This window comes from Xiphias gladius, chromosome 3 (assembly GCF_016859285.1).
Source record: "Xiphias gladius isolate SHS-SW01 ecotype Sanya breed wild chromosome 3, ASM1685928v1, whole genome shotgun sequence".
NCBI lineage: Eukaryota > Metazoa > Chordata > Actinopteri > Istiophoriformes > Xiphiidae > Xiphias > Xiphias gladius.
The window spans coordinates 12,768,834-12,795,467 of record NC_053402.1 but is presented as its reverse complement, the minus strand read 5'-3'; the positions used below and the strand labels follow the sequence as shown (position 1 = coordinate 12,795,467).

The window sequence follows — 26,634 nt, the reverse complement described above, 5'->3', positions numbered from 1 at the left end:
TAATTTTCTGTCCATTGAATTGTTGATTTATTGACTAATAGCGTTTACCCAATTAGGATACACCCCTAAATGAGCGTATAAAAGGGTCAGGCCAGGTATTGTCTCTTCATTTGATACCCTAATGAGACCTGTCATCTGTCTTTTTAATGGTCATGAGCAAGCCATGTAATCAATAAAGGCTTTTTATCAAAACTCGGAAGTACTCCTTATCCTGTGACTCAGTGCCCAAACTCAGCGCCTGAAGTTTGCTCTTTTGCGCATGTTTGAAGATTTTGGTTCTTTTTCTTCAAGAGCACCAGCATTTGTTTGCTGAGTGCATCTCAAGATTTTTAAGATTGACCCACTGAGCACACCAACATCTTTTTGAATTTTGAATATAATATTGTAGCCACAAGATTTTTTCTTAAAATGTTGCGTGAGCTTTGACCTTGGGAAAACACATAATTTCAGAGTTTAAAAACAACCAGTTAATGTTTAACTTTGGGGCTGAAAAGTTGAGAGGCACTCCTCTGAGACATTGTTGCTAACAGCATCAGTGGGTGGGTTGACTTGTTAATGGACTCTAGTTGGTGAGTCACAGCATCAGTCCAGGTCAGAGAAAATCATGGAAGAAAAACCTTTTGTTGACTTTGATGAGGATTTGTGTTTAGTGCGCGGCAAGGTCTCTGTGGTCATCTATGTGCAATCAGTAATGGGGTCTCCCAGTTCATTGATACGGCCCATGTGGGTGCAGACGCTGCATCGCAACAAGGCTGTGGGGATGGGAGCGCTCTGTCACCCGCACACTAATGAGAGAGAGCTGGAGAGAAAGGGAGAAAGTGAGAGAAGTCTGTGGGCATTCCCACGCTTGGTTTCTGACTCATTCATAAGCACAACCTTGGACTTGGCTCTCACCCCCGCACACATGCACCAGTACAATCTACATGATCGGTCTTCATTTCACTCTTTGAGACTTGCAGTATTTTCCCCGTGTGCTGACAAAAGCTGCAGCTGACAAACTGTAGCACTCCATCCTTCCAACAAGTTTCTAATCACCAATGGGTCTTCTCCCCCTCTCCTCTCTCTTGTCCCTCCTCTTCACCTGAAGTTTAAGAGGTTCCACAGGGAGATAGTAGCCGAGCTGGAGAGAAAGACCGACATGGATGTCAAGTACATGACAGTGAGTTGTTTCTGTGTTTGTGTATGTGTGCTTGCACAGCAGCGCACATATATGTGCACGTTTGTCTGTGTGTTTACTCCAGGTACCCCTCCTCGTGAGATCAAACACTTCCATATAAAAGTATCTTTTGTTTTTGTTCTCACCATTGGTTTGCTTTTTATTACATTTTACATGTTTATTGTCTACAGGGAATAATTGGGAAGCACAAATAAACACGTCTGTAAAACTAAAAGCCCCAGTGTAAAACATTTGATTATTTATAATTGCAATCGGGACTAAGATGAGCATGGATGGAAAACTGATCACTCAATGACGTGAGGGTTTCGTTTACACTCAAAACACTCACACCATAATCTAATTATGTGCAGCAATTCAGTGCTGCAGTCATAGCAATTAATTTATGTCCTAATGAGAGTTATTGCCACAACACAACACAGAAGAAAAACAAGGTTCAATTTTCCTGCAGCGATGCTACTCAAAGTGGTACACCATGCATGTTTATTTAAAAAAAAAAAAAAAGCGAATGGGAATCAGTGATGGTTGAAGCTTTGACTTGGGGTCTGTATTGCATTCAAAATGCAAGTGTCTGTACAAAGGTAGCTGAAATTATGTACCATTTTACACAAACTTTAATGTTTTATTATAATTCATAGTCACACTAAGGTTTTTTTAGTCCACTGTCAAATTAGCATTTTCGCTGAATGGCAGATGGAACCAATTTAAAACAAACACATCATATCAAATCAATGCAAGTGAAATAACAGTAGTGATAACGTGTTTCAGAAATGGTTTATTCTATAAAACCTGACAACACACTTGGTAATGTGATTCATGTGTGTACAGGATGATTTTTGTTATGTCAAATCTGTACTGCAAACTAAGGCCTGGATATGTCATGTATCCAAACTCCCTAGAAGTAATATGTGGGTTAGATTCATTGGAGTAAATTCACCACTTCATTGAAAGTGCAAATCAGTATTGAGCCAGTCATTGTAAAATTCATTCTTGCTTTCTGCTACCTGACATGACTCTGGTGTTCCAGCAATCACATGTATCCTTCCTCTGCTTCAGGCCACATTTAAGAGGTATCAGACGGAGCACAAGATGAAGCAGGACTCTCTGGAGAGGTCCCAGTCAGACCTGAAGAAGCTGAGGAGAAAGAGCCAGGGCAAGAACGCCAACAAGTACGAAAACAAGGAGAGCGAGGTGAGATGGACGTAGAAACACCTAGAGACACGTGACACATACATGGATGCTCCATCTGTGACCCACACACAGGCATGTTCATATGTGCATAGACATAATTACACAGACACTCAATCATTAACAAACCTTGACACCTGAGAGGCACCACCTCAAACCCAGTGTAACAGTAGTAGGGGACTGTGTGAAGTGTCCGGTCTGTGCAGTCATGCGGGAGAAGATCTGTTTGTTCTTGACTTCTTTTGCCCGCACCTCGAATACACCCGCATGCAATCTTCTCTTGCACCGTCTTTCTCCACATGCATGCAGACTGATTAAGATGGACACACACGTGATGAAACAAGAAAGCAAACAATGAGGAATGTTCAAATTTGACCAGAGTTAATGGAGATACACTTCTGTACAATATATACAATTATCTGTACAGACCTGGATACAAGTGCTGCTCCCTCTAAACATTTAAAGGCTTAAGTGAACAATCGCATTCATGTCAAACTCAGAAGAGGAAGTATTAATCCATTTCGGTCTCCGGGACATGTTTGTTTGTGTTGTAACTTTATTATTCCTTTACAGTTTTATATCTAAACTGGGTTAGTATTGTGTGTCAAGTCCATATCAGTACTACATCATAATGTTTTGAACTTAATTTTTGGTTTTGTTTTTTTGTAGCACCCTTTTTCACTATTCAAATTTACACTGGCCCTGAGGCACTAAAACAAAAACTTTTGTCCAATTTTTGTATTTTGTGCCAATTCTGACCTTGCGTCTGTTGGTAACACGTATCATACATGGTCTATTTCTGGAAAAAGATTACTCTGATTTTGCCGTTGTTATGACAGGTGGTTTACGTAAATGTACACAGTTAATCACTGTGGAATGTTTATTCATTACAGCCAGTTTACGTTGGTATTACATGGTGCCACCACACCCTAACAGTGACTCTTAAGAATGAAAATTACAGATGAGTTCTATCCCAAAGCTGCAACCCTGAGAGCACAGCAGCCTCAGATCTTATATACCCTGCCTACCATTGATCCAGTCAGGCAGCCTGTTGGCCTGGGTGTGTGTGTGTTGTGTTTGTGTGCGTCTGTGAATGTTCAATGGTTTGTGTGTTCTGTCAACAAGGTAAACCCTACCCTAGCCTGGCAGAGGGACTGGCTCCACTGCGACAAACGCACATAAAAGTGACAAAGGGGCAGCTGGAGACACCCAAAAAGGATTTTCACACTTTAATAAATGAGTGGATTGCCATTATTTCCTAAAGGTTATTGCAGCTTTAATCATCTATATAGACTCTGATATATCATATCTCTCGGTTTACTTGATATTTTATAGGTTACACAGTGAATCAATGAATTGAAAGAATAACTAGGTGATTAGACAACAATGACAAACATGACACATGTTGGACCAGCTGAGAATCTAAGAAAGTTAAGTATCTTTTACAAACAAGCCTTGAACGTAATTATGAAAATATGATTAACTTAACGTATAATTATAGACTTCCTTCCTCTTCTCTCCTACCTCTGACTCTGTTGTGTCTTACTGTTCTGTCTTTCCTTTATACTCTTGACACTTTTCCCTACATCTCTATCCTCTTTTCTTGACACCTCTCTCCTTCCTTACCTTCCCAGCAAACCATGAGTGTTCGCTCGCTGCTGTGCTCACTTATCTGATTTAAGGCCAGGTATTGGGATTTAGATACCCGACAGACACAGAGATGGGCCTGCTAACAGACAGACACCGTGTCAGGGTTTAGAGGCAGGAACTCACAGCAGCAGATGATTCACCAGACACCGAAGAGACTTCAAAGCCAGGGAATGATCCGTCAGAAAAAAAAGAAAGCGGGACAGCTGCCACAGCTGTCAAACTGTTGATTAAAAGACTCCACAAAAAAGGGAGCCCAAGTTTTTCTCTCTGTAAACAAGATTAACAAAGATTGAGATATGTATCAAGGGTCTTATGTGTCAAAGAGGGAAGTGTGTTTTTTTTTTTTCTCTTTTCTCTATCTCTTACCTATAGTAATCAGATAAACATGTTATCCATAGCAACAGGCTTGCTGCAGTGTTGACAGATGCAAAGTGATTAAGAGGATGTGTGTATCTAGATGTGTGTGTGTGTGTGCGCACGTGTGTGGGAAAATAGCATTTCACACTCTCCCTTTTTTTTCCTCATCCACTTGTTAGTAGGAATTATGACGCCCACTTCCACATTTCTGGAAAGGTGGTCACTCTGTCTTTTTCTGTTTTTCTGTCTCTACCTTAATTCTATTACATCTAAATGATCTCCACTGGCATGAAATGCAACAGGAATTTTTGCAAAAAGAAAACACACAGACAGATAAAAGGAATTAACGTACTTTAGATGCATGTGATATATTTGTTCAATAATTTCAGGGCCAGTAATGAAATTCTAATTACCCCCTCGAACATCGCAATCAGCTGAATGAATGCAGATGATGAATACATATGTGGAAATCCAGTGTTTCCACTGCAGTCATAGTGATAATCAGGTGGTATTTGGAAACACAGTGCTACATATTAATCAGCTAGTTGTGGCACACTCCCTTTCTTCTCAGAGCGAAAGACTTTGGGGAAGGGTTTTTTGCATTTTTGGTTACATTCATGACATTTATAATAAAACCCCCGAAAAATTATAGATTTAATATAAAATATGTTCATAATCTGTGCGGTGTAGAAATAACTGCTTGTTTATTCCTTCATATTGATGTTGAAGGGAATGGGGCTGCAAAAACACCCTTGTCTCACTCAAGTATAATTTTCCAACAAATGTTTGGTGCAAATTGATAATTGTGATACATGGAGTTGACGCAGTCAGTCAGCTTTCATCATTAATAGCACTGTCTTTTATTTTGTACTACAGTCCTTTCAAAAGCTCTCTGGAGGTCGACAAAGCTGGAGTATAGTTTAGATGTGTTTTGACTATGAACTATGAAAGTCAGCTAAGGTTGGGTGTGACCGTGGCTTATGGTACGACATTTTAGCAAAAGTCAAGTCTGATTTCGTTGTTACATTATGTTTTTTATGGTTACTTCTTATTTGTGAGTCGATAGCAGCAGAGTGAGATTATTGGATGTCCCAGGTAAATGCAAATACTTGGGACTGGAGAGCAGGAAAAGAGAAATGAAAGGATAGCAAGTGGGCAGTAACACGAAGAAGAGTTCTATATCTGGTGTTATTTGTGTAGGTGTATATTTGCTCAAGAAATTTGCATCTGCTTGTTTGTTGACATGTAGCCACAAAGGTAAGCCTGTATTCATGTAAGGACTTTCTGACATTGGAGAGACCGACAGGCAGAGAGACAGATTCTCGTTCGGTCTGACAGACAGATGGCAATGCCTGGACAAAGATAATATCACTCTGCTGAGAGTTAGTTCGCTTTTGTCTCCAAATACACACACAGGTGTACATAGTTCATGTTTTTTATGCTTCCAACTTGTTGAGGAAAAATACTAATTAACCCATGTTAGATTACGTAATAGACTGGGATATCAAAAGAATAGATATATAATAATAGAGATATTGAAGAGATAGCTGCCCTGGTAGATGAGTAGAATCCCCTCCATCCAATGGTATATATTATCATCATCATATTCTGCACTCATTTGTTGTCATTTGTGATCCTCTGACTGTTTTTATAGAAATAATTCAACAGTATTGTTTTCTCTGTGTGAGTTGTGGGGTATGCTTACTCTGGGTATTTTACACCCAAAGGAACCGTTAAATAAACACGTTGGTTAAGTCATTAAAAGGACATTATGCATTTTAATGATCTTCTTTCATTTTATACCCCAATGTGTCACTCCACATTAATTTTGGTCGAATCTTTTAACACTCTCCTACCAGATGGCTACCACATTTCCATGGAGAGTCTGTTTCTGGGCACATCGTTGACACAGTAGATGAGAAACTGAACTTTTTACACATAAATGCATTTTATCCACCACAGATTCCTGGTAAATAAAGCCATCAGCCATTTTAAGTTTTATCAGATGAGGACGGTTATAAGAGCTGAATAGAGAGGGTGTGGGCCATTGTATTAACGGATGTTAACAGGCGTGCCAGTTCCAGCCGGTTGGATGAGGACTCACAAGGAATCAGGGAGAAAAGACAATGTTAAAAGAAGTTAACTTCTTCCTCTGTTTGTTTTTTTGCTTCGTACTGTGTTGGGGATTACTTGGTTGTATGTGTTATGTGACCGACTGGTTTCACTATAAACCTATGTTCTATGTAGCTACAAAATCATACAAATGCATTGCATGGGCTGGAATCCAGATCCACACATTTAGTATATGCTGGTAACATTAGTGAATACTCACAGCAGGACTGTAGAAGCCAGTTAATAATCCTGCATTAGCACTGCATTAATAATACATTTATACAATACATCATTGTTAAGGCGTTTGTTTGTGTGAAACTATTCTTCTCGGTTCAGGTCAACTTATATCTCCATTTACTACAGTAGCAAAACTCTGGCAATTAGTCTGTATGAAGCTTTATTATTGTTCATTCTTGTTCACAATTGAAATATCAAATATCCAAGATATTAAAGATGATGAAATGAGTTTTAGATTTAGCAAAAGGATCGAATCTGAAGATGATTGTGATTTCATAAAGTGTGCAGTCACTTTCTCGTATATTCACACGGAGACACATTAGTCTGAGATTTTTTTCAGTAGGCTTCTGACCTTTTATAATCCCAGGCTGTCAGTGTAGATAAAACCAGATCCTCCCTGTGACTGCTGTGCCTCGTCGATCTTCCTCCTGTTGCGCTGTCCTTTCACTAAACACTAATGGCAGCCCAATCTCAATACAGTAAACTCCAGTCTAATAATACCAGTTCTCCTGCAAGACAGAGATTAGGATATTCAGAAAGGAACCCTGCTCCTTTCATATCAGTTGCCTTTGTTGGATTTGTAAATAGGTTGTCAGTGAAAGGGTGTAGATGGCTGCAAACCATGTGCACAGGAAGATTAGAGAACATGATTATCTATTCAAGATGGGGGGTTATAAGACAGAGCAAAATGAAAGATCATTAATCCATTCAAATTGACTGGAATTATATTTGCTTTTGCACCTTTGCGTAGACTCAGAACTCGCATGCATGTGTGAAGTATTGTGTTAGGACAATGTTCAAGTAAATCACCTGTGTATGTACATGTGTGTACGTTGTCAGTGCCTGGAAACATTGACGAGCCGTCAGACGGACATGCAGTTGTTCATCGCAGACGGCTGTAAGGAGGCTCTGCTGGAGGAGAAGAGACGCTTCTGTTTCCTGGTAGACAAGCACTGTGTGTTCTCCTACCAGATCGCTTCCTTCCATGACAAGGTACAAGACACTCGTGCTCCTTCTTATGTTGGAACCAACCTGCAAAGTTTGCTCTCCCTCGACAAAACACTTCACTGGCTAACATGCGGTTTTGGTGAAAAGCTATCTTTGTTAGACATAATATGAAGTTCAAATGACAAAGACAGTCCAAATATATCCCCCAAGGCTTTTAACTGCTCTGACCTAGAAAAACATTATATTGCTGTATAAGGTAGAGAAAAAACCAGTTTTAAATCTAATGAAAACACCAGCCAGAACAATTTATTCCAAAACCCACGATGCTTCATGTTGCCATAGTGATGAAAATGTCTTCACTGTTTCTACTGATTACTCATTTTTTTTATTAATCATATCTCCTTGCCTGCTGGACAGGCCAGAGACATGCTGACGGCAAAGCTGAGCAGCTGGCAGGACCAGTGCAACAGTGCCACCGACATGCCGGAGAGCATCTTGTCAATGATCGAGGGACTACGGATGCCGGTCTCCATCACACCGCTGCCCTCTCCCTCGCCGTCACAGCGCAGCGTGGTACGATGGGAGGAATGAGGGTAGAAATAAAGATGTGCTCCTGTGCTATATATATTGCTGCCTTGCTTCACACTGAATTTGCTCTTATCTACACAGTGTGGTACAACTCTGTGTCTCAAGATCAATACATGATGGAAAGCTAATAATTACTCTTCCTACAGAGTAGACGAGGGGATTCGATTTCAGAGCACCTTGCTGCATAGCTTTGCATATTAATGACAAGAAAATTCTTTGGAGTGCGGAGTTGATATAAATACCTCATATGCTATGTGAAGACAAGTATTATGAAATACAATATTAAATCATATTTTTTTTCTCTCTAACTCTAGTAAAGTTAATTCATATATGAAATTTGTCAAGCATGATGTAGCTTACCCCTTAACCCCTTACATAGGTGTGGGATATCATATTTACTGCAAGACATTAATAAGTTCAAAGGCCTTTTGTTTAGATCTTACAGTAATGTCACGGCTGCTACTACTATTACCAAAATGGTGCTGTGACAGAGATTCATTTTGATGTATTTAAATAGCAGCGAGGGCCTCGCACCTGCACAGTTGCAAACATGCTAACATTATGATTAATGTTCCTGGGACAGAACATGGCTGCTCCCCCGGCTCCACCTCTGAAGCCTCAGACCAGCCCTCTGGCTAACATGTTCACCCAGGAGAACAACACTACCAATGTAACCACCAGTACCAACAACAGCACAGGTATTATGAATATGGCACCTCCCTCTGTGCGTTGTCTGTTTTTTCCTGACATGTACCAGGCCTTTATCTTGCCAAGAAAAATAGCATCTGCATCACTTGAGTCTGGATTTGGGTATTGTTTTTTTAAATGCAGTTTTGCTTCTTTTTCATTGCTATCAAAACCGATTCAAAGATAAAATGGTTGTATCAAATTAATGATTTAATATAAAAATGGCAGTTATAAATTATTGCTGCTTCTTATATTTGTCTTTTCACTATTACTCTTCATCCTTTACTTTCTCCCTTTCTCCCTTCCAGATCATGGGAACAGTGAGGAGAGCAGTCTCGCCAGGTCCGTGTCTGTCGCGACGGGCCTCAACAATATGGTGAAGAGGCCACGCGTGCGCACCATCTTCCCCCACACTGCCAACAACAACAGCGTACTGCTCAGCTTTGACGAGGGAGACGTCATCATCCTGCTCATCCCTGATGAGAGAGACGGGTGGATGTACGGCGAGCTGGAGAAGAACAGAAAGTGAGTTGACCCACACATGTTGCATTTGTGACACCAAAGGCTATAATCACACAAATAAGGAAAGTTATGTGCACATGTAGTCCTGTACATAGGAACATGATTACATACACACACTGACAATTAGGATATAGCTCAGCTACCTCACATCTTTGAATATTAAGATATTCAAAAAAGATATTTGCTCTTATATGTGAATTTACTATAATCACCACCTACTTCATCGTGGCCCCATTGTCCGTTGTTTTAAACATGCCTGCCATGTTCCTCTGTCCTGCTACCAGTCAGGTGATTTATATGAGTGGGACTGCACCGTCCTAGTTGGCCAGATGGTCCCCTTGCCTGATTGTAATGCCAGCCATGTACACGCTCACACAGCTCCAGGCCCATTGAGTGCTGCCTGAGCTGGAACATTCCCTGATAAGGAAATCAAAGTAAAGTACGGCCTGAGGGTGGGAAGTATGATGGCAGACAGGAGCGAGGCAGAGAGAGAGAAGTTCAGAGTACCACCTGCTCTCCCACACAGTCAGGTGCCAACTGCTTTCCCCAGGTCTGAGGTCTGACTTATTAAACAGGGATTTGATCCGAGGCCTTGGAAGTGTGTTTTTGAATTATAATCATTCATCAGATTTGATTTGTATCACTATCAAGCGAAGTTACCTGGCAAAAGTATCCAAAAAGCTGATCAAGGGCAGAAAGGAATAATTTTTGAGTTGTTTTCAAATTGAGGCTGCTGCAAGTGAGCTAAAGCGCCTAAAGGCTTAAAAAATTTATCATGTTTATCAGAACATGGCGTCTTAACAAGATAGGCTCCGTGTCCCACAGGAGGTTTGGCTTTGGTGCATTTGGGTCTCTATCTAGGTTTCTCCCTTTGTCTTATATCAGCTTTGATAGTGTATCCCGGCAACTTGCCTGGCAACAACTAGGCTGATTCAGATACCCACACACAGTATTGATGGACTGAGGAATGAATGTCAGCAAGACAGAGCTACATTTTTCATCACAGTGAGTGAAAGATGCACTGGTAATACATAATAACCCATGGCAGCATTTGAAAGTCTGACTTTTGACTATGCAAAATTTTCATCGTGGTCTGTTTACCTACAGAAATTTGATCTCCCCGTCTTATCGTCCAAGCAGGCTTGTTAGTGTTTTGCTTTCCTGTCTAGGAAAAGTCACAAGGGAAGGTTAACACCCCTGGCTACCAGTATTAATGAGCGCTAGCGTGTCCTTGAGCAAGGTTTTCATTAATGTCGGGTTGTTTCAGTGAAGCTGTTTAGTGGCCAACAGTAACATTGGTGCTGGAAACGAGCATGTGTTCTCACTGGAAAACCCTTCCCTAAATAAATAACAGCTATTATTAATATGACTGTGATTGAGTGAGGCTCATTTTCCAGTAGGACTTGAGAGTCTTTTTATCGGAGGTACAAGAAGGAAACGCCTGTTCTTCACGTCAAATGTGCAAATATTAACATTAGTCCACATGGAGAGAGAGGCCGACTGGCTACATACTGATTACGAACAACCTTGTACCCTAACAGTACAATGACACACAGTCCATGGACTTAGCTTGTTATAGAGACTAGTTGTACTCATTTTTTCTAAATGTTTTCATTCTCTCATATAAATTCCTTTAAATGTGTTTTCAAAGGGAAATCATTTTTATCAGAGCAAGCTGAGAAATTGTTGGAGCGAAGTAGCTTTAATTTAATTGAATCATTTAACTATCTTCATCACTATTTTTCTCACTATGGTTTTCTACTCCATAATGAAGTCGTGTGTGTGTGTGTGTGTGTGTGTGTGTGTGTGTGTGTGTGTGTGTGTGTGTGTGTGTGTGTGTGTGTGTGTGTGTGTGGGGACAGGAACAACAGGCTGCATAGTTTCACTTACTGAGGCCTCAAGAAGCCTCATAGGTCTTTGATGTCTTACTGAGACATGGACTCATCTATTAGACAAAGATTCACTCAAGTTCCAAACAAAATTTTTTTTGTCAGCTCAGCAGGTTGGAGAGAAGGCCTTGCCCACAAGACCTTGATTCATTGTAGTCATTGATTTCCCTTGTACCTTAGACAATATGGAAAATAATCAGGCTCCGACTAACAGCAAAGACTTCTTGTTAAGAAAGACACTATCCATAAAAATAAAGAAAAAAGCATTTTAAGTGGTTCCCTTTGATGATATCTGTTTGCAAATCAGAGGCATCAGTTCGGTGAAGTCTCTTCTATGTTGGATTCCAGCTTTCTGCTACCAGGGTTACCATGGGCATACATTCACACAGTATATACAACAATCAAGAGAACCATAATAGTTTTCAACCATACTCAGTGTGGGAAAATAGAAGCATATTATTGTCTCTGTAACAGTCTATTTATCCCTTCTGTCTGTCTCTGGATCTTCTGATTAAAAGTCGGAGGAAGCCATTGAATAGAGGGCAGAGCAGCAGAACACTTCACCAATCATTTAGAGAGGTTTTCGGATTCCTGCTCAGTGAGAGCTGATTGGGAGGCTGGGAGTAGCATACACCACAGATGTAATCATCCCTGCCTTGACTTCTCGCTCTTTGTCTCTGTCTTGCAGGAGGGGCTGGTTCCCTTCATCTTACTGCCTTGCACTCTCCGAGCCACTCGTTAATAACAACAGGTAAGGAGACTCCACGTTCCAGGTAACACACATACACCCCAGAAGGTTTCATGTTGCAGCCAGCTGTATTGTTGGCAGCCTTTCCTCTAGTAACCCCTATTAGAGCGATAACCTTTCTAATCCTATGGGGGAATCTCCCATTCCTCAACCTTTGATTCCTGTTGTGCTTAAGCCACGTTCTGCTTTCAGTTGCCTGATTTAAACCTTCAGTTTCAAATTTTTGTGTTACATGACATAACGCAATGTGAGGGAGAAGACTCTCGTGAAACCACTGATGTATTTTTTAAGGATTCACGGACCCCGATAAAACTTTTAAGTTATCTTTTTCTCATAAATAGATTGTGTAACCGTTAAATCTGTGTAATTGAAATTAATCTAAAAATGGACTTTTCACACAAGCCAAGCAAAATATCAGGAAACAGGATGTTGTGTGCTGATGAATACATTTTGCTTCTGATGAGAGAGAGAGAGAGAGAAGGTTCAGAGAGTCGACTCCAGGCTTTTCTTCAAAGAGACTAATCCCTGTCGGATTCATTTATTAGATCTTAATGTGCTGCACCTCCCACGGAGAGGCTGCCAGCCAACTGCTACCAGTCACGGAAACACAAAGTTTAACGCAACAACACATATATAATTCTTTGTCCTTTTGTGCTTATAAGGAACCTCCACTGACCATATTTAGACTGTATCCCATAACCTTAACCATAACCTTAATCTTAACATCATGCCTAAATCAACATCACCTTTAAGATTTACCTTAGTCTAATAAGTAATCGTAAACCCAAGTTACAGCCCTCGAAATACTGAAACACACACACATGACATGAGACTCATGCCAAGGGCTGTTATTAGTTCGATTAAGTGGTCTTTCTTCCCCTCTGTCTCTCATAACATCCCTCCTGTTTCTCCTCCTCCTCTGCAGTGTGTCTGTTGCACCGCACCGCAGCAGAAGCGTGGTCAACCTGCACCATCAGGACACAGAGACAGACGAGGCGACCATGGTGCTCCCCCCGGCGGACTATTGTGACACCCTGCAGCGCAGCACCATGAAGAACAACATCTCGTCCACCAGCACCATCGTCTCCACAAATAACAACCACAAGCACTCCCCCACGCCCTCCTCTGCCTCCTCGTCTGATCAGAGCACGGTCAGTCAGTGAGCTGGTGATTTGGTTTATGTGTATTCACCTGACATATTCATGGTTTTGTCAAGAGTTTAGCCATTTGTAAAATGTTCCAGTAAGCCTAGTACAGGCTGCCTTTTAAAAATTATTGTTCATAGAAATTTGATCAGGCCAGAACAGTTCGACTCAATGTCTTCTGCCAGGCCTTTGTAACGCACTGGCACCGCCCTGCCGTCGTGCTGGCAATGCTAGGTTACGTCTCACCTGATACCTGCTGTAGGATGGCTACTGTACCCTCAGCTGTGCAGCCTTATCTTGACTGCTGATGACAGTACCTCTGTGCGTGTGTGTGTGTGTGTGTGGGTGTGGGTGTGGGGGTAGTGACACATGAGCTTTTTATGTCTGAATTGGAAACCCGACCACACTCTCAGTGTCGTCTGACATACACATTAAACGATCAATGATTGGGACTCAGGGACATTTTAACACTGATGTTTGCTGCTGGTAAATCTACTGCGGTGTGGTTATCTCAGGAAAAGCTGCATATGAGGCACAAGAACAGACAAAGTACTCATTCTGGATATTTTCACTCTCTGCTTGCACCTATGCTTTAGTCTCATATTTTTTTTGGAAGATAAGGTAGCACATTTAGTTTGTCTTCTAGAAAAAAAATTAAACATCAAGTATCATATAAAAGCATGGATTTTCCTGCCTCAGCATGAGGCAAAGGTGGCACATAATGTTTCAGATGGGGACCTTTATGATAGTGACAGTAAAAAAGTGTTGCTTACCTTCATTATATGTCAGGTTTAGATTACCCACACTGCAAAAGGCACCTGTTGTTCCTTGAGAAAGCAGTTAACTTGTGTAAAAACAGCCATCAGGTGGAAACTTTCAATTGCCCATAGGTGTTAATGCTTGTCAGAATATGTTTGTCTGTCTGTGTGTTAGCCGAGTGGCAGACTTTCAACCTACCCAGGGTACCCCCTGTCTCTTGCCCGGAGTGTTTTGGGTCCTTTCAAACCCCCCATGGCCCTGAACGGGAGAAGCAGCTATACTAGATGGATAGATTTTAACTCTACTCAGACTGTCCAACAAAACACCTTGAAGACTCACCTCAGATTAAGACAGGCATAGAAACATGGTTAGAGACCCATCCTCACATGGTTGTAGTGGATGAGACCGAGGCTGAGGGGGGAGCGCAGCTGTAAAGACGATCTCCTTTGTTACAATGTTCTGTGGTGTGCTGATAATTGGTCTCCTGGAGACTTTGCTCCAGTGAGAGGCAGTAACACTGGGATCGACATGAGAACAGAGTCTGGGTCAGGTTGAGTGACTGAAGTCTCAAACAGTGCACACACCGCACCCTCGCCCTCACATAATGATGAACGAAGCATTCTGTATCTCAGCAGCAGATGGTTTTTAAAAAATATTTTATATATGTCGTCAAAAATGTCAACATACTTTATTATTATTATATTACATAATACATTATGTCAGCCATTCCCCATTCCAACATAGTCCCTAGTTTATACATGTTCTCCCATTTGCATATTATGCAAAGTCCCAGCCAAACTTGCGGTTTCCCTCTACAAAAGCTTTTCTAGTTCCCTGTGCTGGTGTAATCTAAATGTGTTGCGGTACATCCGGGTCTAATCCACTTGCCCTGTCTGGACAATCATCTACACACTCTCTTCACCACATTACACTGACGGTGCTTTTCCAGACTACCTGTAGACTTTTTGTTAACATTTTACACTTGTCAGCCATAGTGAGACGTTTGACTTTGCACTTAATTCATTTCATGCATGCATTTATATTCAACATGTTTAAAACAACACACACTAACATGCTCCACAAATACTTGTTCAGTGTGTGGTCTCTTCTACAATTACTGTCCAGTCAAGTGGCAACATCCAGTTAATCATGCACAGCTACAAGTACAGACTGATTGACTCCTTAGTCATCCCTGATAAATGAAACATTTAAGTAATACACTTTTCATTCATTTCCAGAAGACTACTTTAACCTGAACTTAAGGCTTAATGCCGTTACATAAACAAAACACAGACACACAGCCGCTGTGGTTATTCCAGGAGGTTATGATGTTTGACCTAGATAGCGGGTCAGTGGTAAGATGGCAAAAGGAGATACTTTTCTCTTTTTTGCGTCTATGGTATTTATTATTAACCACTCATTTGGTCCACAGCCCCACACAGACATACAGTCGTAGTGTGTGTGTGTGTGTGTGTGTGTGTGTGTGTGTGTGTGTGTGTGTGTGTGTGTATGGCACTGTCAGTCTACATCCGGCTCTCTCCACCACTGGCTCAGCATTATGGTGGAATTCCACTCTGGGTGAACCTGATACCCACCTTACTTCTTTGTCGCTCCCTCTTCATCCTTTCAGTTTCTCTCAGCGTTGTTGGTCTTTTTATCTCCACATCTGAACACCTGTCTCTCCATCTTCAATTCATACCTCTCTCTCCCTCTCTCGCCTCTCCCTCCTTTTCCAGGGTAAATACGGGTCACTTGCGGGGTAGTTTATCCTCCATTCATTTCTAGTAACAACAAACCCCTGCTTTAACTCTAATCAAAAAACACAAACACACACACACACATATCCCATAATAGACTTGTGTGTGGGGGAGAAAGTTCTTCATAGCTAAAGCAGACTATAATATACTGGTTTATGTTAAGCTCGGTGTATGAGTGGGTGGCTGCGGTTGTTCGTTGGTGTGTTAGCGACTAGCTGCAACTTTCATTAACATTATTGTCAGTATGATAAGTATGCTGTTTTCTCTGCAGTGATAGATGTGAGAGAGTGTGTAAGAGAGGACGTGATCTGATTTTCTGTGTGTTTGTTTTTCTCCTTGTATCGTTGTTTTTTTTCTCTTTATTGGTTGATAATTCTGCCTGTGCTCTACAGATGAGTGGACATGAAACCTAAATCAGAATATCTGTAGCTTCACGGTGTTTTTTCCACATATTTTCACTCGCTTGGTGTCATCAAACTGATTGGAATCTGTATCAGCAAAGCCTTTGTTTCAATGTTGCATGTTGTTCCAGAGAAGGGAAGGTGGGAGGAAGAGAAGAAGAGGAGGAGGGGGAGTAGAGGAGACAGGAGGGCTGGGGGAGGTGGGGTTACCCTGGAATGCACTGTCACCGTGAGAAAAAATGCACCCTCACTGGTTTGTCGCTTCGTGTGTTGAGTTAAAGATAATGACTCCCAGGAATGGATCATTTTAGAGGATGAGAGAGAAAGAGAGAGAGAGAGAGATATCTGAGAGATTCAGATCTACAGAGAAAGTTAAAGGAGGAGACACGGTTTTGACCTCAGGGTACACTGAGTGAAAAGGGAAGTAAAGACATAATCAAGACATTCTTGGTTCCCTGACTGAGCATGTTAGCATGTTGAATGTACACTCTTCTATATTAAAATATTAAACCGCAATATATAAGATATATATATATATATATATATATATATATATAAAATATATTCAGATTTATCATGTTGCAGCCTTTTGCATTTTTCCCTCATCAAACAGTCAATACCCCATAATGACAGTGTCAAAAAAACAGAATTTAGAAATTTTTGCAAATTCAGTGTAGACTGAAGAGGGGGAAAGAATTAATTTAAACGAATTTAGCAAAAGGCTACAATATAACAAAATGTTAACATAGTAAAAGCTTCTGAATACTTTATGAATGCACTGTGTGTGTGTGTTTATGTGTTTGTGTGTGTATGTATGTGAGAGAGCGAGAATGGGAAAGGGCTTTCTGCTACGTGATTTGTAATCCAAACATCTGTAAGAGGAGGACAGATGTGAAACTGTGTGGGTCCCGTGGGAAATGACAGCGGCCACAGTGAGTGAGATTGGGCCAAGGCTCAAACACTCAGGACAGCAACATCACTCGCTCTATCCACTCCTGACCTCTTGTGGAACCTTTGGAGTATTGCAGGTTCATGGCTGGAAGGCATTTTAAAAACACGGCAATGTGAGCAGTAGTTTCAGGTTTCGGACACTTAATTGTCATTTTTTTGTCATCGCTCACATACTTTTTTTGTTCACCTGTGGACAATAAATGTAGTACACTATATAGTAAATAGGGATTGATTGCAAACACAGCTCATGTTTACATTTCTGGCGCGTTTCACATTTTTTCCAGCTGCAGCAGAAAAGAAGAAACTTCGTGCTCAGTTGATCTGAAATACGCTGTCTCACATGTCGTGCTTGTGTGTGCTTTTGTCTGTATTTGTGCAACTGCAGGTACATGGGCTCAGTCTGTTCCCAACGTCTTCGTCTCCAGTTTTGTTGTCTGTAAGAAAACTTTATGATTACATTGGTTTTGGAAAAGACTTGAAATTCCAGAAGGTCCAGATTCCACATGCTGCCTCGTGATGTGACGCAGCGCGCTGTCTTTCCCACGCTTTCCCCCACCCATCCATTCATCCAGTGTGTCTAATCCTTTTGCAGCCTGAAATATGTGCGTGTGTGTTTGGTGCATGTACATCAAACAGATGTACATGCACCGAACAGGGCAGAAGAGGGGGGTGATTGAGGCATTCATAGTGCAAATGTGTCATGGTTATGCTCTGTGCAGTAGATTAGGTTACAGCGAGTTTTGGCCTTGTGACCAAGAGGTGACGGTGTATCTGTGTTTTCTCCACAGGCAGTCCAGCCTAATGGCGTCTCAAGACCTCCACCCGCTTACTTGGCGTAAGTAACATAAGAACATGAACAAGATGATGTGCTTTTCTGTCACTCAGACACGCACTCATCACTCATCTCTGCTGCGTTTTCACAGGGGAGGGAACCCTTTCGCCACAATCAGGCTACGTCCAACCGTTACCAACGACCGCTCCGCACCGGTCATCTGATCTGTCCACATGTCCGCCCATCCTTGATTCCCACAGCTCCTCATCAGCCTTCCTGCGTCATCTACCCGGGACATGCAGCTCTGCCCTGCCTTAGCAGTCCAGCAGCTGCTCCGGGTCTGGATGAAATCAGATAAAACTGGACCAGCACTGAGAAAACAAAATGCCATTTGAATCTGGGATCCCCTTACTGCTGCAACCCCCCATATGAAAGTATTTTGGGACCATTTTATTCACAGAACAGATACTCATATATTTAAAACTATGTATTTTCTGTGTCTGTTTTTGTCCTTCTGTGTGTGGTGGTGATATGTCAATGACCACATTCTTACCTGCACTTGAGAGATAAATGAATAAAAAGGGGCAAAGAAATAACTGCTATGTATTTTTGCTGTTCCTGTAGCTTGTGCACCGTCAAACGACTGTTAGGAGTCATTTCTCTTGCCATAGGACAGTAGAGGAATGTAGTGTAAGGGACCTCTGCATTTCAGCTTCAGGTCCTTATGACAATGTTGCAACTCAGTGTTGATACTAAAATGATGTTGACTATTGCAGTGAGGAGAGAAAATTGCAAACATTTAAAGAGAGGCATCCAAAGAGGCTCACAAGTGGACCTATCCTTAAGTCCCTTTTGTATATAAATTTGAACTGACGCTATAAATATTGTCCTTTGCCATCTAACTTAAGTTTTTGTAGAGCTAGACGATCATGGAGACAGGACTGTTGCCTTAATGACACATACATACCTACTGTCGAATATCATTTACCTGTTGCATCCTTCAGATTATGGACATGAGTTGTGACATTCACCTCATCTTCACATACACAGTGCAATCACGTCTGCTTTAATAAATACTCGCGGCATTTTAAGACCAGTTTGTACTCTTTTTTTTTTTTTTTTTGGTCTTTGGCCCACATTGCACCCTTAATAGAATTTGCTGTATGAAAAATAAAGATTTATTTCTTCAATTTGCTTTTTAGTTTGTTGTCATGCACAATCAATCTGCACCGTGACAGCATGATGACGATTATTATTGCTTTGCATCCCTTTGTTTATATGAAAAGGTAACAGCATATTTTGTGTATTACAATAATGTAAAAAAAGTTAAATTGAATCACGCAAGTACTCAAAAACTTAAGTAGCATTCATTTTTAATTACAGTAACTCATATATAAAAAGTAAGAACCTCAATCATAAGAGCGTGCGTAGTGTGTTTTCTAAAGCAAGATTTTCTTTAATCCCTTCCACCCAGCTATATCTCCTTTCTCCTGCCAGGGACAGTTACATAACATCTTGCTGCGATGGAAGACATAGACATGGAGATACTGCAGATACAGGGTAACATTCTTGATCGATTGTCTGGCTGGGAAGAATGGGGCAGGGTGACTTGTCACAGAGTACTAAAATAAAAATCCAGAGATTATACACATCGAGAGATTTCTTCAGCTTTTGCTCTCAGAGTGCTTCCTTGACGTGAAACTCTGCACATTAAAGGACGAGTCTGCGCTTTGACACAAGAGTTTCTATTAAAGTAGGTAGAAGTCGGAAGTCAAACAGTGATTGAGGTTTTTAAGTCGCGGGCGTTTCAGATTATATGTACCTGAGGTCTGCATTGGCCCTGGAAAGCACAACCCAGCAGAATAATCATCAATCAAACGGTCAGTGCAAATATGGCCCCAAGAAATAATACCAACAAAGACAGACAAAATGCCGTGGGCTTTCTGTCTGACACGAGTCCATTGTTTTCAGCCGGGACAGCTCATGTTCAGGGATCTTTACACATCTTTTTTTAAACGTGTTGTTTGTGTTATTCCATGTCACACTCAGCCAAAAAAAAAAGAACAAAACATTTTTCTTTTAAAGTTTGCATTTCCTGAAAAAGCTAATACATGAGTGATCAACATGGATGCTGTTACTAAGTTAATAAGCACAATGTTAACCAAAAAAAAAATATCAATGCAGTGTGCCAGCAAATTAAAAAAAGAAAAAAGAGAGAGCAAAGAACCTCGGACAAAATAAACTACATGTGCCTTGGTTAATTCTGGCTTGTCAAAACATGAAGGAATCTGCCCAGATCCTTGGATAACTGAGCTAAATCGACAGAAGAAATCATGAGTGATGGAATCTCCGATGCTCATTCTGCAAGGCACTGACAACAGCTGGACGCTTAACATATGCTAGAACACATCCTCAACTAGCAGGTGAAAATAGATCGCTAAACGTGCCTCTGATAAAAACTCACATCATCAGTCATGGTAATATCTTGATCATTTGTTGTACATAACATAATGGCAACAGCAATGTGAAATATTAAGATAAGATAACAAAAAAAAAAAGACACAAAAACGCTGTGTGTGTGTGTGTGTGTGTATGTGTATGCATTAGAGCACGAGCATGTGCGTGAGCTGTGGTTTGGTCCCTCTAGCCGAAGGTGGCGCCACAGTTGGGACACCTTCTCTGACGCAGTGCGAAGCAGAAGAGGATACCCAGGGGGAAGAAGAAGATGGCACACAAGATCCCCAGGCAAGTGAAGTCATCCTCCAGGACACCAACCCTTTAACACACACACACACACAGACACAGAGACACAGACAGACACACAGACAGACACACAAGAGGAAGCAGATGATGGTTAGATGAAGCAAGATTTTAATCACAAAAATATACATATATTTCTCTCACACGTACCATTAGGGGTTAAGGTTTTGTGCCTGATTAGCTGTCATTGAGTCTACACAAGACCAGGTCATGGATACTTGAGGGAATCTGAGGTCTGACCAGTATCAAATTGTCCAAACAAAATCCAATCTGAACCATGTCCTGACATTTCACGGTAAACAACTATCAAGAAGACACGGCTCCTTTTGAGTCTCACCTCGCTCTAAAAGAAGAAAAGTTTCATTCACACTATGAGCCCAGAGGAAGAGAGAAAAACCCTTTCATGCCTCAACAAATATTATTAAGTCAGAAATAAAGAACCAATAAAAAAAAAAAAGAAGTCAATCTAAAAAGGGTTTTCGCGTGAAGCAGCTTGTTCTGAAGGGAGATTCTTGAAGGTCGTGTCTGAGAGCAGCTTCAGTCCAGAGTCACGGTAAACAAAGTGCTAACCACGGTCTCATGACTGCACAACGCCGACCAGCGTGCCCAGTAAATCTGCCCCAGGCCCCGAGAAGGAATGGACAAATGCAGCGTGTCAGACAAGACCCTGAAGAGATGGGAGATGAAAAGCTACTGTACGTTGGAGAGCACGTATCGTTTATGCTCGGAAAAACTCGTCACAGAGCTATGGATTTTCGTTGGGGTTAATTCATGGAAATAATTTTAATAAATAGGCCTTAATTACACTGAGAGTAATATTAGATCCTGCCATGAGATGATAAAATGGGTTGAACCTTATAACTATCGTTCTAGCTCCCTAAACAAGGCTTGCTTACACAGCATTTGGACTCAAACTGTGTGTGTTTGGTCTCCCGTGACACCACGGCACTCTGTGTGCTGCTGTGCCATGTCATAAATGTTCACATCTGCACTGCTTATCTGTAGACTGGTGCCAGGAGCCGTAGCGTTCATCAAGCATGGCGGCATGGCCGTGGTGCGGGTACCGACTAAAACTGTGCCAGCCTTTCCCCAACGCTCCCGAGTGTTTTGCATACTGTAGACAAACACTGTATACTGGGCCGTATGTCCCCTGTTATCACAGAGTGTCGGGGAGCAACATGTCTGTGGTACTTCTAATCCAGGCTTGATACAAAGTGGATTGTAGAGCAAAAGAATACAGCGACAAACAGCCAAATACGGGAAAGAACAGTGTGAATGACGGTAATGCTTACATTAAGTATTAACGTGTCACGCTGCTGCTGTGCGGCTATTTTCTAAGTTTTCTTAACTTTTAAGTAAATATTTCCAGATCTGACTCTTATCTCGTGTGCACAAAAAAACCCACAAGCCTTCGTTGCAGTTTTTAGCTAATTAGTAAGTCGAGTCACTGAACACTTCTGTCTAAACTTATGACTAAGGTGTTCCTATTTCTGTGGAACTCTGTCGTCATTAATCATAATACAACACGTTTCAGAGACTGTGAGTCACGAGAGTTACCAAGCAAACACATAAATAACCATTTAAATTTTCAGTTCAAGTTAAACAAACCAGAACTGCACAAGCAGGGTATTCATTCACCTAGTGACAATAAACAATCCTGCTGCATTTCTGTGAAATGAAAACCTACACAAAGTTCCTGGAATAGACGAATAGGTTTCATTATTCAAAATTAACCACTGGATGAGAGTGCGTCTGATTTCTATTTGGTGCTCTTGTGGATTGTGTCCTGTGAGCCACCTTTGGCCCTGCCTGGCGTGAACAGCTCCGTCACATGTCTGAGGCTGAAATCATCTGACTGACAGGGTGTTGACCCGGGCACAGCGAACCGGTCTGAAACCTCCCTCTAAAACTGAAAGTCGTATCTGCTCAGCCTCTGGTCACACTGTAGGCCTGACGACAAACATGTAGGAGGAAGGAAAATACACGTGCAGACAAAAGGCCAAATGGAGTGAAACCGATGATTATAGCCTCAGAAGGAACTGTGCCTAGGAACCGGGTTAGTAACAGCGGGCACGGGACACTCGTGTTCAACCACGTGCTAAATCGAGAGAGCTTACTGTCATTGAATGCTCCTCTTTCTATCGTTTTTATTGGTGAAATTGAGCCAACTGCTGCTTTACTGCCCTCATCCTGGAATTCCAACTGTCAACACCACCCAGTATCTCACGTCAGTTATTCTCATCATTCTTGCCTCTTTGTGTGTGAACTGCAGCTGTGCATCTTAAACCGCTTTTCTGATAGGTCACCTAAAAGCCATACAGTCACTATACCCCTCCATGACATACTGTAGTGTATGTTAGGTGTCTTTGTGTGTGTCTTTGTGTGTGTGTGTGTGTCCTCACCTGCAGGCAGGGCAGCCTCCCACCACAACTACGGAGGGTTGGATGATAGTGTAGCTCCCAGCGTAGGGCTGCTGGGATACAGCAGGGCCCATTTGGGCTGATGGGTAACCTGTGGTCGACAGAGGGAGATGGCACACGCGTTACTAAGGACGGGTACTGAACTTGTCTCCGACAGAGAAATGACCACACCGACATGTTTGGATTTTTTTATTCAAATTTTTTATTCAGGGGACGTCTGTCTAGATGCGAAACGTGACCGTTCACACTCAGTCGTGACACATATTCACAGTCAGAGGCTGCACTTAACACTGTCAAAGGGTTGGGAGACACAGCCAGATAGCGCCGAAGTAGACAGTAGCAGAAGACAAGGGACAGGACGAAAGGAAGTGGCACTTAGTTTGAAGTGCGAATTTGCCAGTTTTAAAAGTCAAGATAAAATTGAGCTTCAGTCCAACACTGAGTGATCTGCAGTTGATCTGTTGGCATGAAAATGTGTTTCAGCGTGCAAATGTCATGTTACAGTGCTCCAATGCACTCTGTGTATTGAGCTGTATTCAGGATGGGACGCTTTGTAGGGACAGAGAGACTGGAACGATTAATGGTTACGAGGAACGTCCCATCGTCAATCGAGCCTTTCAGTAATAAACACGGATCAGACCCCTGGGAAGCCCCATCTGGTCGTTACGAGCTGGCTGGAGAAAGACACAAGAACAGGTTGTGACTAGTTATGGCGTGTGCAGGTGTGTTTGAAGGGACGGCCGGGGGGTTCCCCGCTTCATTTCACTGATACTCCCAGGGCCATGCTGACCTTTTTTTTTTTTTTTTGTGACCGCCTCTGCACATCTGCGGCGACACTTGTGTGACCCAAGACTTTGCTTTCTCCTGAAATGTCCACCCGCACCTCTCGTCTGACGAGGACACCTCCCCGCGAGAACCAAAACTCACTAACTTATACCAAAAACAGGAAATGACAGGAAACTGCAGGAAATGAGACTTCGCGCACTCACTGCAGCGCTTCTGCGACCGCAGTCAAGATGATGACCTCCTCCTTCACATACAGCGGACACACGCGAGACCTGCAGTGGCACAACGGTGCCTCTAAAAAGCTGCCCCCTGCCCTTTGCCAAGATTTCAACAGGAACATATTTCACATTCTGCTGCTTCCTCTAAAATAAAAAAGACTTGAGCCTATAGGCCAGACGATTATAAAGTTCATTGTTTACTCGGGGTTTACTGAGCTCTCGTGGCACACTACCGGAAAAAGGGCGCATATTTTCTAATTGATGCAAACACCGGTCGGTCTCAATAGCCGACGTCGTTTTCCGAGATGCTGCGCATGCGCAGCCCCGGAGCAGACAAACGACCCGAGTTAGTCTTTCGAAGTTAAAGTTAGAAATCTCGGATGTAGGTGCTTCGTAAATCTACATCTCGGGGCTGAAGTACTTTGTGACGCAGCCAGACACCGAGCGACATAAGCGCCACTTTAAACGAAGGCGGAAGTGGGCGGGAGGGAGAGCTCTCTTCCCGTCTGGGTACTCGGCTCTATGGCAAACGTGCGGACCGCGTACGTGTGCGACATAAACGGAGCTACTTGCCTGGGCCGTCGGGGTACGGGTAGGGCGGCGGGGCCGGAGCCGGGATGGCCCCATAGCTGTGCTGCTGCGGGCCGTACTCGTAGGCCCCCGGGACGGTGTTGTAGGCGGGAGGTCTGTCCTGAAGAAGAGGCTTGCTGTCCACCATCTCCCCCGACGTAGCGCGCCCCTCAAGTTGTCTCGTCCTCTGACCCCCCCACCCCCGACTCGGCGCTTCAGCAACAGAAAGAGTCAACACCGAAACTCCGGGCTACTTTGCTTCCGTGGCCCCGGGAGCCGAGCGACGTTGGGTGACACGCAGTGGCGACAAAAACAAAGATAACACAGAAAGGACGCTGCGCAATAATGAAACTTCGTCCCTCTCCATGCGCCAACTTTGTCCCCCGCGGCGCAACAAGCCCAAATGTTCACCAAAATGTTCAGCGGGAGGACGGGAATGGTCTGAGTCGGTCGGGTGGCGGTTAACTCAGCTCCATGTCCCTCCTCGCGGTCGGTCCGTCGGTACCAAAACAAGAGTTGTCCGTCATCGCAGCGCCTCGCGAACTCAGCTGGAAGTGGCGGAGGGCTTATCCTTTTCTGTCTGGACTGTCACAAGAGAAGAATCATGTGATGAGCTGCTGTAGCGCCTCTGCGCAGCGGAAGGCTTCTTAAAGCGACAGTTCGCCAAAATAAAAGGTCTGTGGCGCCACAGCTGCATGCGAAGGGGGGGGGGGCTTCAACGCAAACCAGCTCACGGTTACCTACCGGTGCTGGACTGATTTCGGTGCTTGAGCAGGTTATATATCAGTTCGCCGCGGAGGAGTTCGGGTAAAGCCCACGTGTGGTGGGGGGGGCAAACTTGTTCTCGCCGTGGCTTACATAATTACCGTCCTCATTGCGAGTGTGTGCGCCGCCCTGAAGGCTGCATAATACGGGAGTTTGCATCCTCGGGTGGGAAACGGAGGATGAGGCTGTGACGAGCGAGTGAACAAAGCGTCGGAAGAAAACGACAGATATCTTGAATTTCTCCGGGGAAGCCAGACCCGGTCAAAGTCAATGTCGAAAACGTTAAAGCGGCCACAGAGTTAAACACTTTAAAAGTTAGTTTAACTGTCAGTGCCGGCCCATGATTAGATGTTAAAAGGAAAAAGGAAAAGGTACATTTGATATGGAAATAGCAAATGACTTTTTTTTTTAAATGGGCAATGTCAGAGTTACCCTGTAAGATTCTGCTGCTGAAAAAATGTCACCCATCCTAATGTTTTTTGGATTAATTTTTTTTTTTTTTTAGGATTGATTTATTTAAAAATGGTGAGAGGGAGCCATTTTTTCCTCTTGTGTTTCATTCCAGCAAGAGCTCGAGTTAACTTGACTTTATTTACAGGATCAGAAGTCTTCTGAGTCACAACAGAGTCAGAACAATATAACGTGAATCTGACTCCCAGTGGGCAATGGTGGAACGTAACTAGTACATTTACTGTTCTTAGGTACAACTTTGAGGAGTATTTCCATGTTCTGCTGCTTTCCGCTTCCGCTCTACTCTGCTACTACAGGTTAGTTTTTAGGTATACATTTTACATGAAAACAAAAAAACAACAAAATAACACAACAATAATTAGGAAACATTGTTCCAGTGGATTATTTTATTGTGACCTTTTACAAAAAAAAGCAGTGTCTTGGGTCCTTTTGTCCCAACAGTTCAAACAAAGAACCATTTACCCTCCAAACTTCTCAGATGTTTTAGTTTAAATAACTGTTTGAGGCCCAAAGAGGTCAAATTATCTAATATTTCACACACAGACACAAAAAAAGATTAGAGAAAAGTCCCCAGGGATTTTTCATGGGACCCTTTGGGGACCAGTGGACTAAACTACCTGTTTATCAGTGAGTTAAAACTATCTCCATCTACACCAACTACAGGTGTAAAGTGCTGCTTACGCATTGATGCATCAGTTAAACAATCTAATACTTAGTCACATACGGTAATGCCTCAGTCACAGGGGCCATTCTTCTGCC

General features: G+C 42.5%; 2 protein-coding genes across 3 annotated transcripts in view; one reads left to right on the top strand and one right to left on the bottom strand.

Moving 5' to 3' along the window:
- LOC120788428 (brain-specific angiogenesis inhibitor 1-associated protein 2-like protein 1) overlaps positions 1-19,041 on the top strand; it is a 29,855-nt gene extending 10,814 nt beyond the window's left edge. For both annotated transcript variants that reach the window (XM_040124255.1, XM_040124254.1), the window contains 10 exons: positions 1,088-1,159; positions 2,231-2,365; positions 7,559-7,711; positions 8,084-8,239; positions 8,838-8,952; positions 9,250-9,466; positions 12,041-12,103; positions 13,026-13,251; positions 17,902-17,948; positions 18,037-19,041. In XM_040124255.1, the coding sequence (XP_039980189.1) occupies positions 1,088-1,159; positions 2,231-2,365; positions 7,559-7,711; positions 8,084-8,239; positions 8,838-8,952; positions 9,250-9,466; positions 12,041-12,103; positions 13,026-13,251; positions 17,902-17,948; positions 18,037-18,109 (1,257 nt within the window). In that variant the 3' untranslated portion in view covers positions 18,110-19,041. The remainder of the gene's footprint in view (positions 1-1,087; positions 1,160-2,230; positions 2,366-7,558; positions 7,712-8,083; positions 8,240-8,837; positions 8,953-9,249; positions 9,467-12,040; positions 12,104-13,025; positions 13,252-17,901; positions 17,949-18,036) is intronic.
- Positions 19,042-19,241: 200 nt separating this feature from the next.
- Positions 19,242-24,813, bottom strand: bri3 (brain protein I3). Its single transcript, XM_040124256.1, has 3 exons — positions 24,643-24,813; positions 23,048-23,156; positions 19,242-20,661 (listed from the first exon to the last, which is right to left on the bottom strand). Exons 1-3 carry the CDS (start codon positions 24,785-24,787, stop codon positions 20,529-20,531), a joined length of 387 nt encoding a protein of 128 aa, XP_039980190.1. The 5' UTR covers positions 24,788-24,813; the 3' UTR covers positions 19,242-20,528.
- Between the last annotated feature and the right edge of the window lie 1,821 nt (positions 24,814-26,634).

Excerpts from the sequence above, each read along its gene's own strand:
- bri3 (XM_040124256.1), bottom strand. The coding sequence starts at position 24,787 with ATGGTGGACAGCAAGCCTCTTCTTCAGGACAGACCTCCCGCCTACAAC. Across the intron at positions 23,157-24,642 it reads CCCGTACCCCGACGGCCCAG|GTTACCCATCAGCCCAAATG; the intron begins GCAAGTAGCTCC and ends TGTCGACCACAG. Across the intron at positions 20,662-23,047 it reads GGAGGCTGCCCTGCCTGCAG|GGTTGGTGTCCTGGAGGATG; the intron begins GTGAGGACACAC and ends TGTGTGTTAAAG.